Source organism: Salvelinus fontinalis, chromosome 16 (genome assembly GCF_029448725.1).
Source record: "Salvelinus fontinalis isolate EN_2023a chromosome 16, ASM2944872v1, whole genome shotgun sequence".
In the NCBI taxonomy this organism is placed as follows: Eukaryota; Metazoa; Chordata; class Actinopteri; order Salmoniformes; family Salmonidae; genus Salvelinus; species Salvelinus fontinalis.
This window is the reverse complement of record NC_074680.1, coordinates 20,741,136-20,758,298: the sequence shown is the minus strand read 5'-3', so window position 1 is coordinate 20,758,298 and position 17,163 is coordinate 20,741,136. Positions and strand designations below refer to the sequence as shown.

Here is a 17,163-nt window from a genome sequence, read left to right as displayed (position 1 = left end):
CAGGCCATAAAACCAGGCCTCTGACAGGAGGCAGTGGGTGATTTATGTGCTCTGAGCATGCTATGGCTTCAGAGACCATTTCCACACAAAGTACTATTTGGGAAAGGCATCTCTAGCAGAGGCAGACCAACGGTTGTTTGAATAAAATGACCCTCCCACTGGGTTGACAGGGTGACTGAACAAACCAGTGAGGATGTGTAAATGTCTAAATTGTATTTTATTAGGAAATGTCTGTGTAGGCTGAGAGTGAAATGGCCTGTAATAATAGAATGAGAATTGAAAACCAAATCAGATTTAATCACGTCTTGTGATTAATACAACAACTGCAACTTTTTCCCCCAATACATTTTAATACTGAGTCCATTCATGATTTTTGCCCTTACTGCCTAATTGAACCCAGGTGTGTTTTGGTCAGTTTAAATGGCCTAATCTCAAAGAAACAGCCAATAACTCCCTGGCATCCTTTAACAGCAGCAGGGGGTGGGAGATCTGCTTGTAAAAGTTACTTTGTCACCCCATCCATTGTAACGCATCAGTAAGACTCATTCAAGCGGCTGGACCCCCTCGCAGACCACATGAGTACATCAGGAGTTTCCTTCTCCCTTCAGGAAGTTTGATTTAAATAGCCATCCTGCTATTCTCTATCATTTCTGTGGGAACCTCTTATCCTCTGGAGACACAATTGCTTGCATTGATTTATAATGACAGATCGATCAAATGGAATCATTCATTTATTGTAATCGTTAGAAAATAATTACATTGAACTTTTCAAAAATATTAGGTTACAAATGTATACAGGATTTTATCTGTGAGTGAGTGAAAAAAAGCCAACAGCAGGTCATATGCTACTAAAGGGACACAATTAGAAAATTATTCTGGAAAGTAGTCTGGAAATATAATTTAGAGGCCTGTTTTTTTATTTTAAAATTATCATAGACATATACCACAATCGTTGACAGACGTCGCACATCTTGTCTGCGCCTGCCTGGCGAAGCAAACTCAACGTCGACAACTTTTATCAGTAGGCTTGTCTTGGCTATGTTCCGCTATGTTCTCATTTTCCCTGGACGTGAATGGACTGGAGCTGCGACTCAGTCAGAAAATAGACCTCTTGTTGAACAATTTGGATGGTCTCAATCCAACGATATAGAGATATAGAGATACTTGTATTTCATGACAGCTTTTGAAATGTAGGCTAACCAAAATATAACGGACGCAAATAAAACTCAGCCAAATGATGATCATAAGTATTAACGTTATCCGAAACACTTTGATGGAATAAATACATGACTTTATATTCAGTCTACATACCAGTTGTTTTCTTAGCAATAAAATATTTTCTTCTAGAAGTCTTTCCTCCGAGTTCAAGTAATTCTCCTCGTGCGTAACGCACATTAGATCTACTGTTGGTATAGAGTATTCCTGGTGATTCAACACATTTCTGACCAGTAATTCCTGTCGCTGTCTCAAGTATTCCAGCTCTCCGAGACCGGCTAGAGTGGCTTCAAATCTCTCCCGAGTTCGCACCCGATCCATCTCTGCCTCTATTCTTTCCCTGGAGCGCTTATCGAATTGTCTCCTTTCCCGAAACTGTAATGTGCAATCCTTGGAGGCCAGCATCTCTGCAACAGCAGCCGTTGGTTTCATTGTATCCATATCCAAGAAGCGACGATTTACAACATGTAACTAGCAACAGCGGGCCACATACAATCACTGTGAAGAGCCTAGAAAATCATGACGCGCATCAAAAACGTTGATGTGCAGACGCACATATCATGGTCTAAACTTCCAGACCACTAAATGTCTTGTCCATAACTTTTGTCTGTTGGAGCGGCTATCCCAACAACCTGTATACACTGGACACAAATTGCGTGCGTAAAACTGGTCCGTTAGATATTCAAACACCGTCGTGGTCTCCAAGATAAACGGATAAATCTAAGTGCTTTTCAGTTTGCACAAATCAGAAAAAGCTGCATGATCAAAACGTGAAAGTTTCAATGGAATGTCAAGTAGGCAGCGTGTAGATGCTTCTCTGGCAAGCAGCTCGCACTGTTCTGATGACAGTGGTGAGTAGCGTTGGACCACCTCTCTCTTTGGAGACCCATCTACTTTCTCCGTGGTAGCAACATGTCTTAGTGCCTGCCAGCCCTAGTTTTCCCTCCTTCTCCCTAATTGATCGACCCTTCCCAATTTCTGTTATATAAAATAATAACTTAGAGTTACAACCTTAATATATGATTCGTTTAATGTCATTGCAGATATAAAATGTGCTTTATTGAATATAATTATAACTCCAAGAGCTGAGATTCTACAGTCAGCGTTGTGGCTATTGAATCTTTAGTAGGCCTACATATGAACTATAAATCAGTCGATGACAATAAATGCAAAAACAACTATGTAATGAACAATTACCCGTATCGTGTTTGTAAAAGGTGTGGCATATTATCGGACTAGCCTGGCCCAATGTAAAATCTGATTTGCAATTAAAATGTGTGAACATGCGTGCAATTTGCACCTATTAATTGCGTTTTATTAACAATTCATTAGGCAATTACGTCATATTTATTAAGACAAATATGGTATGCAAAGGGTGTGCCATTTTTCCCATAAGAATGAGGTTGTGTTCTCTACCTAAAGATGAGGGCGCCATCCTGTGTTAAGAAACCCCAGGGAAGAACAGATGCAGCTTCTACAGGCTACATTGTATGGAGCGCATTTAACCCTACAGGTTCTTAATGATCTTTTCTATTGATAAATACTATTTTCATGACATTTTAAAGGACAGAGTTTATCAATATGTAACAAGTTCACAAAGACATTTTATTTCACAAGATTGACAGCTAAGTAATGTTTCAGTAATGGTCATTGTAATCATTATGTCTTTAGTCCTTAAACTTCACAGTGCATAAAAATAACAACCAGAACAGCTATAACACCCAGTCATTATAGCTTACCAGATGATATTACGCCTTTAATAAACAACCAACCTTAGTTTTTACCCTTGGGGCGTGCATGACAAGAAAACATATAGGTTTTCAATACCAGCCTCTCTATCACTCCCTTGTGCCTGTTCTGCAACTTTACTATTGATGTGTGTATTTACCCAGGTTTCCATACCATCCGATCACAAAGGACGGGAAATCATGTCTGAGGCTCATTTTAAACATAGAGTCATGCCTACAATATCATTCTAGACTGTAAGCATCTGCTATCCCCACAGGCACGTATTTATTTTTGTAACCTACATTTGTTCATTGCTAACTAGGGTTTATGGTGCAGTTCGATCCAAATTAAATCCATTCAAATGTTGAAGAAAACTGATATCGTGATTTTATGTTTTCTGTATTTAAAAATAATAATAATGAAGAAGAAGAAATCCATTATGGAAAGCGCCTCTGGCGGACGGCATCTCTAAATTGGAATCACGATTTGCATAGCTGAGGGATTAGCTCAGATATTTAGTGGCCAGCCGTTCCCATGCAGGCTAATTAAAACCACAGAAACACATCTCTAAACTATTCCAGTCAGTAGAGGACATAAAGTTGACCTCATAGACAGTTTGATATTAGCTGAAGTGATTTTCTGCTTGTGGAATCAGGAGGACAAACACACACACGTATGTATGGACGCACGCACGCACGCACGCTCACACACACACACACGCACGCTCACACACACACACACACACGCTCGCTCACACACACGCCCGCCCGCTCGCACACACACACGCACGCTTACACGCACGCTTACACGCACGCACACACACACACACACACACACACACACACACACACACACACACACACACACACACACACACACACACACACACACACACACACACACACACACACACACACACACTTAATATCAAACATAACTGTTGGGGGAGTTTCCAGGGCAACACAAAGCTAATCCTTCTCTCTAAACATGACAGGGGATTTAGGAAATGGGAGTCATTGGTAGCTCTATGAGAAGCAGATGTTTGACATAGAAACTTGTGACCTAAACAAACATCCTCTGGACGACATGTCATCATCCAACTAGCATTCCAACATGGACTCAAACAAACACACAAAACAGACTGAATAAGAGAGAGTGAGAGAGAAAATTAGAGACAGGAGGAAGGGGTAATCAATTTACAATTTACAATTGGCAACAATGAACCACAAATTGTGTGTGTGTGTGTGTGTGTGTGTGTGTGTGTGTGTGTGTGTCGCTCTCTCTAGGGGGGCGAGGCAATACCATATAAGGAACAGTGGAACAGGAAGTGCCTGGGGATAAATACAAGCACCTTAAGGTTAATGAGATCAGTCAGTGGAGTGGGGCCCTTTGTGCTGCTCTCTCGAATCAAATCCCATTGGCAACCAACTAGAACAGTCCAAGAACACTCTACTCTGTTGCAGCTTGCCATGTTATGTCACTGTGAATGCACTAGTGCACCACATCAAAACCTAACAGACATATTCAAAAGCAGTGAACATGTGGTTGGTTTGTCATGCAAAACGTTTTAGTGGATCCACTTTCATTAGTGCAGTAGTTCCACTTGCTATGCAAAACGTAGTTCCATTTCCTTAAGGACCTTTATGATTTGTGGTGATAGAAGGCAATGGGCTGGTATGTCTGTGCTCACAGTGCTGTGATATAAAGCCCTACAGGACCAGTGTTCTAATCCAGCTACTGGTTCTTGCATATATTAATGTCAGGCAGGCAGCAGTCTGATGATGATGGGACTGTGGCCCCTCGATGAGAGCATCATTATCATTTTTATGACTCTGTCAAAATGACCACCGTCATACTGGCTCTTTTCAGAAGATGGGCTGTCTGCCACACACATACATGCACACGCACATGCACACACACACTGGAGTGGAGTTTGAGTTTCTCCGTCTATAATCCCAGTGATGAATTACCCCATGTATTTAGTAAAGCCCATTTAACAAGAAAGGGAGGTCCTTATGTAGCCCTGGCAATAACACACAGAATAAATGAATACATCTAAATGCATCAAAGGCTGGCGGTTCAAATTCAGATGTCATGGTACAAATTGAACAAGCACAGCACAGTACACAAGAGGCTTAATATATTACTGTAATCCAGACCCTATTTTTCCCCTCCTATCAACTCTGAAGGTATAATCGTGTGGTGATGGCTGTCTTAGAAATCAAAATATATGAATGATGTCTACATAATGTAATGTACTGTATGTTGATACCATTCTAAAGTCACTGTATTTTAATTTAAATGTATTTAAATGCTGTGTCATTGCAGTCAATATAATATTCTGTCTCCAATGCTGATTGGAAAAATAGTCAGTGTGAGTCAAGGCTATAGGTAAGTTATTGAGCTGTGAGGGCTGTTACACACAGTGAAGCACAGAGGACTCTACAAACACCACTATTGAATAGAGCAGCTGAATAGACAGCCTTTCTTTGCACACTAGGCCTATTATTGATCGAGTAATTACACAGATACTGTAGAACCTACTGTCAAATGTCAAATAGATATGCCAGCAAAAATAAATAAAATAACAATCATTAAGATGTAACTCTTTTTTAGGGACCCCTCTGTGAGACAGAGAGAGCGAGAGAGAGAGAGAAAAGGAGAGAGAGAAAATGAGAGTGAGAGAGAGAGAAAGAGAGGGACTGAGACATAAGAGAGAGTGAGAAAGAGATACAAAAAGAACTATAATATAACATTTTTAAGGTAAAGTCCTGATGAATATTTAAAAGTCAAGTCTATGTATAAAGCAGTTATAAATGGCATTATCTCAGCACTGCAAAGTATTTCATGAAGTTGCTGTCTCCTCATTTATTCACTTTGAAAGTTCTCATAATTGAACAGTGTCTAGTTCTCAGTGGGAGGCTTGTGGGGGTGTTTTAGACTGGAAGAAGACTAATTTCCCATTCCGTAGCGAGGAGGCACAGGCTTCCTCGTTAATTAATAACACCTTCACATGGCTGCAGCCTGTATTCAGAACTACAGGCCCTCGGGCTATGATCAAGTTCACCTTGGTGGACGCAGACAGGCAGCGTTTGGTGTGTGTGCATATTTGTGTTCTTGTTTGAAATGTCTCTCCTGCTACAGCTGTTTAACACAGCCAGGTCAACCGTGATACAAGTCAGTATTCAACGTCCATCCATGTCTGAGGATGTCGGGAGATGACGTGAAAAACAGCCACCAGGGGCAACAGTGAGTGCTGTTACCTTAAAGTAGGTTTCGGTTTTGCTAGGGCATTGCGGACAGGGATGGCAGATGGGCGTAAGCATCTGCCTCTGATTCCAAAAGTTGCATGTTAAAATCCAGCAATAGAAAGATTTTTGTTTCAAGTCTATACCAAACCTTAACCCTTACTATTCGGAGTGAATGCCTAACCTTAAGATTTCTGAGTTAATGTCTAAACTCAACCCTAAACTTAAAAATCCGGAGTTAATGCCTTAATTTAACCTTCAAGTGGAACTGACAGCATTTTAGCAACATTAAATCTTATTCAAATCTGTTCATATACACCCCTAGGAAGAATTACACTTTTTCTTTCTGACAAGCGAGCATTTAGCTATGGTCATCTTAACTTTTTCATAAATTCTTAGAATTTGTGAAAATTCTATAGCAATATAAAATGGGAAAGCAGCCGTGCGTTTGGACAATTGATAGACACTGCAGTAAATGAAACCTAATAAAAACATCCGTCTCACCCAGGACCGGAGTCTACGCAGGCCGGTGCACCATAGCCAATCAAAACTACAGTAGGCTTTTATGCAAACAAGCCATTTGCCACAGGGCCCTGCCATCATTTACTTTGAACTGGACTGTGTGTTTACAGGCAGTTGGTCCTGCCATCATTCACATTGAACTGGACTGTGTGTTTACAGGCAGTTGGGCCTGCCATCATTCACATTGAACTGGACTGTGTGTTTACAGGCAGTTGGGCCTGCCATCATTCACTTTGAACTGGACTGTGTGTTTACAGGCAGTTGGGCCTGCCATCATTCACATTGAACTGGACTGTGTGTTTACAGGCAGTTGGGCCTGCCATCATTCACTTTGAACTGGACTGTGTGTTTACAGGCAGTTGGGCCTGCCATCCTTCACTTTGAACTGGACTGTGTGTTTACAGGCAGTTGGGCCTGCCATCATTCACTTTGAACTGGACTGTGTGTTTACAGGCAGTTGGTCCTGCCATCATTCACATTGAACGGGACTGTGTGTTTACAGGCAGTTGCAACAGCACGACTTTAGATCATTAGAACACATTCGTTAAAAGCCACAAAATACACCTGGATTTCTGCAAATATGTCAATACCATAGGAGTCTTCTTACATTTGGGAACGTTTCAGTCCTATTGACACAAATGAGAGAACACCTCAATCTGACTTTTTTTACTCGCCCTAGCAGAGCTGGTTAGCTAGGCTGTTTACATGTTATCTACATAATTCGTGACTAACTAGTACCTTTTTTTTGCCTACGTTTACTGACACTGGACATATTCAGCCGGTGTTGCACGTTTGTTAATTCATCTGGCACATTCAGATGAGAGTGCTCTGAAATCAGAGTAGATAGCCAGAGTAAATGTTTGAACGCAAGACATATGCTAACTGGATAATTCGTTCAAGTTCTTGCAAGCTAACCAAATGACACCTACATTTCTAGCCGTGTATGGCCACAGAAAAACGATATGAGGGGAAAACGCCAGTCACTCACCCTCTCCTCCAATGACATGACATGATCTTAGTTACATTCCTCCGTTTTTGTCTCAAAAAAAGATTGCGTCGTTGAGACTAAAACAGTACATCCTGAATGGAGGCAGCAAACAATGTATGTAATTTTAAGTCAAGTAGAACCTATTTTTAAAACCTCTTATGAAGTTAGTTTTGTAGCATTAACTGGGAATTTTATGTTTTTGACTGATATTATGATTGTCTGTTTGTTTCATATCTACAAAGTAGTTAAAATCGCTGTCAGTTCCACTTCTAAATTTGACATTTCAGAAACATGGATGAATGTCTAATTCTGACGTGAGACTGTGAGAGCTAGTTGGTTTAACATGGGGTCAGGAAGATGTCAAGTCTGACTTGATGTCATACCATAGTTGGAAGATGTGAAATATGATTTCATGTCAACTGATGTTTATACAACTGAAATACTAAAGTTATAAAATAGCTAAGGGGTTGAAGGTGCTGGAGTAGAAAGAGAGAAGAGTGAGCGAGAAAGAGAGGGAGGGAGGGAGAGAAAGAAAGAGAGAGAGAGAAAGCGAGAGAGATATTGTTGAATTATAAATTTCACATGACCCCAGTCAGATCATAAATCCCAAATCCACAGTTGAACACAATGTCCCAGTAAAACAACACTGTGGAAATAGATTTTTGAGAGAGCTAAGCTGCTTTTGTCCAACTGTAAGTATTGCTATGATTATTAAGATTTGTCTACTACTATTTCCTCCTAACACACAAATGCTTACTGGTACTTTTCAAGATAGTTTCACTTAAGGTATGAATTATATTTTTTGCCGCCAAGCGGATGCGTTTCTTGGGTCAAGCAAAATGAAACAGAAAGGTAAACATGCCCTATGTCTTATAACAGCATAAAAAGTGCTCCTTCAGAAAGCATTGCAACGGCAGACCGCTTACTGTCCTGTAGAGAAAATATATGCACACACTGTGGTCAGGCAGCCAGGTAGTTATCCAGCGCCTTTTAACTGTCCACCTCCTCACCATTATATATATATATATATATATATATATATATATAATAATCTCTCTCTCTCTCTCTCTCTCTCTCTCATATATATATATAAGAGAGAGAGAGAGAGAGAGAGAGAGAGAGAGAGAGAGAGAGAGAGAGAGAGAGAGAGAGAGAGAGAGAGAGAGAGAGAGAGAGAGAGAGAGAGAGAGAGAGAGAGAGAGAGAGAGAGAGAGAGAGAGAGAGAGAGAGAGAGAGAGAGAGAGAGAGAGAGAGAGAGAGAGAGAGAGAGAGAGAGAGAGAGAGAGAGAGAGAGAGAGAGAGAGAGAGAGAGAGAGAGAGAGAGAGAGAGAGAGAGAGAGAGAGAGAGTGTGTGTGTACAATGGCAATTACCCCAGCCTCATGGCCAATACTCAAAGGACCATTCAAAAGGCATTCATCCTGAGAGGAGCCATACGATATGACAGAGGCCTGGAGTAGTCCCTTGTGACTGCACACACTCCAACACACCAGCACAAGCGCACACTCTCTCACTCTCTATGGCACCTAGCTCTGGAATGTAAGTCTATACAGTGTAATTAAGCAAGGCAACAGTTTGATCTTAGCAGCCACAAGTGATGAGGGTTTTTCACAAGCTGCTAACCACAAAACTATGGTGGAGTTTCACGAAGCATTAAAAGCCACTTTGGGTCTCCTCCCTCTACCAACAGAAAGCAGTAAGCTGCCAGTCAGAGTTGCTACGGATTGCTGTCACTTTTCCACTGGTGAAGAGAATACAGCTAGCGAGAGGCTGCTGCTTCAAGTCAGAAGGAATGACACAGTAAAGAGGCATCTGTAATTGAACCCTATTCCTTACATAGTGCACTACTTTAGACCAGAGATGTGCGGCTCTGGTCAAAAGTAGTGCACTACATAGGGAATAGGATACAATTTTCATGCACACCCTAAGAGGTGAGTGAAGAGTATGGTTTGCAGACGGTGTGCTTAGAGGCAGCTTGTCCTTCACAGTCTCATCTAAAACCCTCTGAGCTAAAACAGAGCTAATTAGCAATATAACCATCTGCTGCTGCTCACTAATCTCAAATTGACCATGGTAGCGTCCCAAAGGCACCCAATTCCCGATGGGCACTGGTCAAAAGTAATGCACTATATAGGGAATATGGTGCCAGCTCTTGTCATGAACACACACCATGTAATCTGGGCATTGACAGTTCACACAATGGCACAATGATGTCTGTGTGCCCCATAGCTGTAATAGCTACCACCTACTGTAGAATCAAACTTTCCATTACCTTCAGAGGCCTTTACGAGAGTCCAGACTCTATTAATTATTTAGCATAATATGTCAATGAGGAAGTGTCACTTGAGAGTTGGTATAAGAGTGGGTGACTTTGCAGATTTGGCACATCTTGGATGGATGGAACTGAGAATAACTGACTTACTTTACTGGCTTTCGGTATCTCTACATGTTTTTTTACACATTTCTTTGGTTTTACACTTACTTTGGCTTAGGTGTATTGCCCCAAAACGAACATCCCGTTAAAAGCATGACCAGTACAAAATCCCAGGTGAAAATTAGGCTGTATTGGAACATACAGCCAGTTACTGTCACTATAATCATTTAAACAAATGACTCAGCCTTATGCTGCTAGCAGGGGAAGAGAATCTCTGTTGGGGAGATTACTTTTTCATCTCTCGCTCTGACAGATACAGGCTGCATCTGAGTCTTTGTTTAATTAGTCAACAGAGATTGCTCATTATACGATCATGTCCACCTGAACCTCTGAATGTCTGACTACCCCAACATAACATGTCCTCTATTCACAGCCTCAGTGGTCAATGGTCTAACAGACTCATCAATCAATCATTAATATAATTAATTATGTTTGTGTTTTTGGATGGTTCCTTAGAGGCTACAATGCAATAGAGATCCCAATGTTCAGATGCTGTTTTAAAATTGCACATGAAACCAGTCTTCTACCTTCAGACTCTGTCTGGCCTTTCAACATGTACTTTTATATCTTCAAGGCAAACCAAACAAAATATCTGCAAGGAAATGTAGTCTTGGTTTTCCGCCAAGGTGTCTGTGTCTGAGCAGAGATAACAATAGCCAACATCAGCCTTCTCCTTCTAATTCAGACAGCTGAGCTGGGGTGTCACGTCTTTCTGTTCTCTTAATCCTCCCAGTGTTGCCACGACAAGGTTACCCCATCGCCGATGTCGTCGTCATGGCAACTCATCATCACCACCAACCTCCTCTCCTTCTCCTCCCTCTCCCCCCTCCTCTCCTTCTCCTCCCTCCTCCTCCCACACCCTCTAGCCCCAGTTATCCATCCCAGTGATTTGTTTGCAATTAAAACACAGTGCTCAGAGTGGATCTGCCCTCATTTAACCGAGGTTAAAGTTTCTCTGAGGCATTTTGGCTGCTCATCACTAACTCCTCCTGCACCAATGGCTGCATGGATCAGACTATATCATGCATCATTATGCCAGACTTGGCATTCAGGTGCTAAAATGGAGGAGGAGAAGGAGGAGGTGAGGGAGCTGGCCAGGAGGAAAAAGGCTCTTTCAGTGATGACTCGTAGTCTCCAGAATGGTGGCTGGTTTGGTGTCTGGTCTGGCTCCTACAAACAGCTGTTTTCAATCTATGGCCTGATTTATTGAAAACAGAGACTCTATGCAGAGTATAGTAGACCGTGGACTATGTAAATGGCCATTGAAATACAGAATGAACATTGTTAGTGAGGTTATAGGAGATGCAAATAGCCTGCTGCCCACAGACGATCCACAGCACATAAACAGTATAAAGCCACATGTCATATATGACCCCTTTCGCATGACATATTTCACAACATTTGAATATCTGGTGTGTGTAAGGCTACAATGATGGTAGAAGATTCAGAGTGAACAGTGTCTATGTGCTGGGCTTCTATCAAATAGAACTGGAGAGGATGCTTGACGTAAATGAATCTTTGAACTTGCCCTCACAGTTGTTTAATCCTATGTACAATAGCTCCAGTTATTATGTCTAACATTTTGCATATCAATCACCATCATGCACACAAGGGCGCATTCACTATGATCACACAGAGAGCCATAGAAAACCAGTTTCTTGTAGTGAAAAACATCAAAAAGATTCCATAGAAGTAACCATAAAAAAGGCATACTTCCCTGATGTATAGATGACATTCATAGTGTGAATTTGATCATTTCCATAGAGGGACTATACAGCTAAGAAACCCAAAATGCAACCAATCCTAAGATTTTGAGTCACATATTATCACAAGCTTTCCTTAAAAGAAAATGAACAATCTCCCTTATCATACTAGTAGTTTAGGTGATTCATTCTACCATTTTATAAACAAGCATGCATCAAACATGAAAGACATACATGTCGTGTACATGAGTAACATCATCGAGGATAACACACAATAAAATCTGGGACTTATTTCCCTTATGGTCCTGTTGAAAATATGATAAACATACTTTCTATTGTCTCTGGTGCTCTGTACACAAATCCTTTCCAAAGTCAGTAAAGTTTCAAGGTGGAACTCTCTAAAACATGTTTTAATGTAATGACACCATCTCCAGAAATAGAAAGACAATGCAGCATTATTCTTAGACTAAAACCCTTTACGTCTACATTGGTCATTAATTCGACTTCAGACATGCTGTCTAGAAAGGGGAAAATACAGGTCACTCACTGTTAAAGGGCAATCCGGAATTCAAACAACAACAAAGCTTTAACCCTGCCACTTTCTGGGGTTCCGATGGGGCATTTATACATTTTATTCTTCAATAATCAATGCCTAGATATCATTAATATAAAAGTTTAAAAAAATGGATGTCCCAATGTCGGCTTGCACCTTTAAAGATTCAGTTTGAGCTTTCCAGCCAGGCAGGATGTTCTCCTCAACATCCAGATCAAATGTTGGAGTGCTATGGTATGAGCCGGCTAATATACTCCACACATGCATGGTTTCACTCATTAGGACATGTTGGCAAACAGAGATGTACTCTGTCCTACTGCCAGGATTTCTATGGTTATGGTTGGAGGCCCATACCGCAAAATACAATTTTTCCTTTTAAATTCCAAATCTAAAAACTAAACTCTTGAATTTTTAATACTATCTTAGATAATGTGCAAATAGTTTTTACAGAGAACTGATGGCAGGACCAACTGCCTGTAAACACACAGTCCAGTTCAAAGTGAAGGATGGCAGGACCAACTACCTGTAAACACACAGTCCAGTTCAAAGTGAATGATGGCAGGCCCTACTGCCTGTAAACACACAGTCCAGTTCAATGTGAATGATGGCAGGCCCTACTGCCTGTAAACACACAGTCCAGTTCAAAGTGAATGATGGCAGGCCCTACTGCCTGTAAACACACAGTCCAGTTCATAGTGAATGATGGCAGGGCCTACTGCCTGTAAACACACAGTCCAGTTCAATGTGAATGATGGCAGGCCCTACTGCCTGTAAACACACAGTCCAGTTCAAAGTGAATGATGGCAGGACCAACTACCTGTAAACACACAGTCCAGTTCAATGTGAATGATGGCAGGCCCAACTGCCTGTAAATACAAGTGTAGACCTTACCGTGAAATGCTTACTTACAAGCCCTTAACCAACAGTGCAGTTCAAGAAGAGTTAAGAAAATCTTTACCAAATAGACTAAAGTAAAAAATTATAATAAAAAGTAACATAATAAGAGTAACGAGGCTATATACAGGGGGTACTGGTACCGAGTCAGTGTGCGACGGTACAGGTTAGTTGAGGTAATTTGTACATCTAGGTAGGGGTGAAGTGACTATGCATAGATAATAAACAGCGAGTGACCGCAGTGTACAAAAGGGGGGGGGGGGGCAGTGTAAATAGTCCGGTAGTGATTTGATTAATTGTTCAGCAGTCTTATGGCTTGGGGGAAGAAGCTGTCGAGGAGCATTTTGGTTCTAGACTTGGCGCTTCGGCACTGCTTGCCGTTCGGTAGCAGAGAAAACAGTCTATAATTTGGGTGACTGGAGTCTGACAATTTTATGGGCTTTCCTCTGACATGCCTATTATATAGGTTCTGGATGGCAGGAAGCTTGGTCCCAGTTATGTACTGGACAGTACGCACTACCCTCTGTAGCGCCTTATGGTCAGATGCCGAGCAGTTGCCATACCAGGTGGTGATGCAACCAGTCAGGATGCTCTCGATGGTGCAGCTGTAGAACCTTTTGGGGATCTGGGGACCCATGCCAAATCTGTTCAGTCTCCTGAGGGGGAAAAGGTTTTGTCGTGTCCACTTCACAACTGTCTTGGTATGTTTGGACCATGATAGTTCGTTGGTGATGTGGACACTGAGGAACTTGAAACTCTCGACCCGCTCCACTACAGCCCTGTCAATGTTAATGGGGACCTGTTCGGCCCACCTTTTCCTGTAGTCCACGATCAGCTCCGTTGTCTTGCTCATATTGAGAGAGAGGTTGTTGTCCTGGCACCACGCTGCCAGTTCTCTGACCTCCTCCCTATAGGCCGTGGTCTGCTTGAAACATGTAAGTATTACAGACTTGGTCAGGAAGAGGTTGAAAATATCAGTGAAGACATTTGACAGTTGGTCCGCGCATGCTTTGAGTATACGTCCTGGTAATCCGTCTGGCACAGCGGCTTTGTGAATGTTGACCTGTTTAAAGTTTTTGTTCACATCGGCTATCGAGAGCGTTATCACACAGTCATCCAGAACAGTTGGTGCTCTCGTGCATGCTTCAGCGTTGCTTGTCCTCAAAGCGAGCATAAAAGGCATTTAGCTCATCTGGTAGGCTCGCGTCACTGGGCAGCTCGTGTCTGGGTTTCCCTTTGAAGTCCATAATATAGTCATTAGGACTATATGGGGCCATGTTCAAACCCCTGGCCTCAGATATACACAGTATATAGGCCTATATGGTCTATGACTCTGTACACTGTAACAACTGATGTCTATGGCTTTAATGAATAAATGTATTGTATTCACAGGTTAACATATAACATTAAAATGACAGTGGGATTTCACAAATTACTCCAGTAAATTGTAGTTATCCATAAAGAGGAACGACTGTACTTTTCTGGTAAATGTTTTTTTTTTTTTTTTGAGGACCCAAGACACCTACAGCCAACACATTGCTACACAATTTGGGGCCCCTGATCTGAACAAATAGAAGGCTCTTTGTATGTGTATTGTGGATAGCCAATGCCCTGGATTCTACAGCTGCAGAAAACAGCTGCCTGTAACAGGGTTGGGTTGGACTGAACAGGGGGCAGTGGGGGAGGACATGAGGGGCTTGACTGTTGTCTTGATTCCTTCCCGTCCTTTCCTCTCAGCTGGTCTTCCGCTTTCTCCGTCTTCCTCCCTGTCCTGACAAAAAGAATCCTGTCTTCCAGAAAAAAAGGGTCAGCGATTGAGCGCTTACTTCCACGCATGTGGACACAACTGCTCCCTCTGTGGCAGTGTGAGTGAGAAGTCACCAGGAAGCTAATCACCACTAGACCGGAACATCCAGACACTGGTGTTATCTTACAGTTAGAAACACCATGGACAAATATCTAGATAATCGCTCATTGACAGACATGATGTCTTTCTCTCACCAGGATCCAGGAACCGTGAGCCTTTTCATTACAATTTCAACATTGACACATTGAATACATAACAGCCAGATACATCTGCACTGTCACACGTTAGCTTACAACAATTTTCGGTGTTTGTCCCTTTCTTGTTGTTCTGTATATAAAATGTAACACAATATAGTTCTACCTATATACTGTAGATTTAATTCAATCCACAAAGAGAGGTGAACTGAATGCTTGAAATCTCCTGTAGGCTGGCTTGTTAAAATCAATGCTTGCTATTTGCATGGTTCAGTCAGATGTCTGTTGTTCCCTGTTGGCTTGCAGAAACTCCTGTTGGAATTGATTTGAATAAAATGATGCCTTTCACAACCCAAGGAACTTGATTGTTGACAAAATGCCAGGTAGCCAGGACGATATTTGTACTCAACTCTACATAACAATCAGACATACTGTATTTACATATCTCCATATTCCAGGGCAGTTGTCATGGTTAAGCTCTGAGGGCTGCAGTATCTAGTGAGAAATTAGGTGATTCTTAAACACATCCATCAATCACTCTCTCACAAGTGGTAGAAGCTGAGGTGGTGATGTTCTGATCTGACAGTCATTTACAAAAACACCCTTCATGTTCAATCTCACAGCTGCCACGCTCACGCACACGCACCTCATAATTTATCTCAGACTGGGAGAGAAAACAGTTTAAAGTAATTGGAATGCAGTTTTTCTTGCGATGGAAACAGAAAACAATTGACACGGTAACTGAAAAATGCAATCACTGGCGTATAGAGTTACATGTGTCATTTACCAGCGAGTGTAATGTGGCTGACTAGGACAGACACCGATCCTGCCAGCGATGCGGCTATGGACCCAGTACACTTACTATGGCCCTCCCGCTGGGTTTATCCCCATTAAAACACAGCAGAGACAAATAACAAGGCTCCCTCCTACACACCAACTCATTGTCATGACAACGAATGACCATAGGACAGCAAGACAGCACAAACAGATCTGGAACCAGGCTACAGTTTATTTACCCTTATTTTAGATGTTCATTGGCCGTCCAAACATGGAAGTCTCTAACCCTGACATGAACCACTGGCTTGCATCACAAATGGCCCCCTTTTGGGATATAAGCCCAGGACTCTACCTAATGGAGGCCATCACTTTAAACGAAACTAAAGCTGTTGCTTGAGTCCAAACAAACTCCTCAGGATCTAAATAATGTCATTAGTAGATTATCTTAACTAACTGGCTCACTGAAGCTGACTGACTGTCTGACTGGAGCAGGCAGGGGGATAGATAGAGAAGTACAGCCTCTGCATCCCAAATTACACCTTATTCCCTTTATAGTGCACTACTTTTGACCAGGGCCCATTGGGCTATGGTTAAAATAGGTGCACTATGTAGGGAATAGGCTTCCATTCGGTACCTAAATTCAGGTCCTTCTTCCACATGATTAATTAATGTAAAAAGCTATTCTGATATGCAGATTTAATTGCCATTTTGAGTGGTATCAGGTATCCTTCGGAAAGAGTTGACCATTTTGAAATGAGAGGTTGTATTATTTAAACACAGATTACAAATGCAGTCATTTATGTGTGATGGTCTCCATCAATGCAATCTGACATTAGAATTCAACTTCAGAGTTGAAAGAATTCCTCTCATAAAAAACACTGTAAATGGAGAAACCTGGGTTCAAACAATCATCATAACATTGTAAAGCCATGATTCATATGACTACAGGTTTAACTGAGCCAGTAGTAGTGTCTTGCTGTGTGGTCTACTGTGCTCAGAGGAAGCAACAGTGGAGTTAACATTTTCAGATGAGGCACTCATTCATTCATGTAAACCAAATGAAAGTGCTATAAATATGAATGACAATAGTAGGGATGGGGAT

General features: G+C 41.7%; 1 protein-coding gene across 3 annotated transcripts in view; it reads right to left on the bottom strand.

Annotated features, from left to right (window-relative positions):
* Positions 1–17,163, bottom strand: part of LOC129812801 (dapper homolog 1-like) — a 70,074-nt gene that overhangs the window by 10,624 nt on the left and 42,287 nt on the right. The window contains exon 1 of one of the 3 annotated variants that reach the window (XM_055864680.1): positions 1,312–2,077. The exons of the other annotated variants lie outside the window; for them this stretch is intronic. Coding sequence (XP_055720655.1) covers positions 1,312–1,656 — 345 coding nt within the window. The 5' untranslated portion in view covers positions 1,657–2,077. Of the gene's footprint in view, positions 1–1,311; positions 2,078–17,163 lie in introns of those variants that run through there. 3 annotated transcript variants of the gene reach the window in all.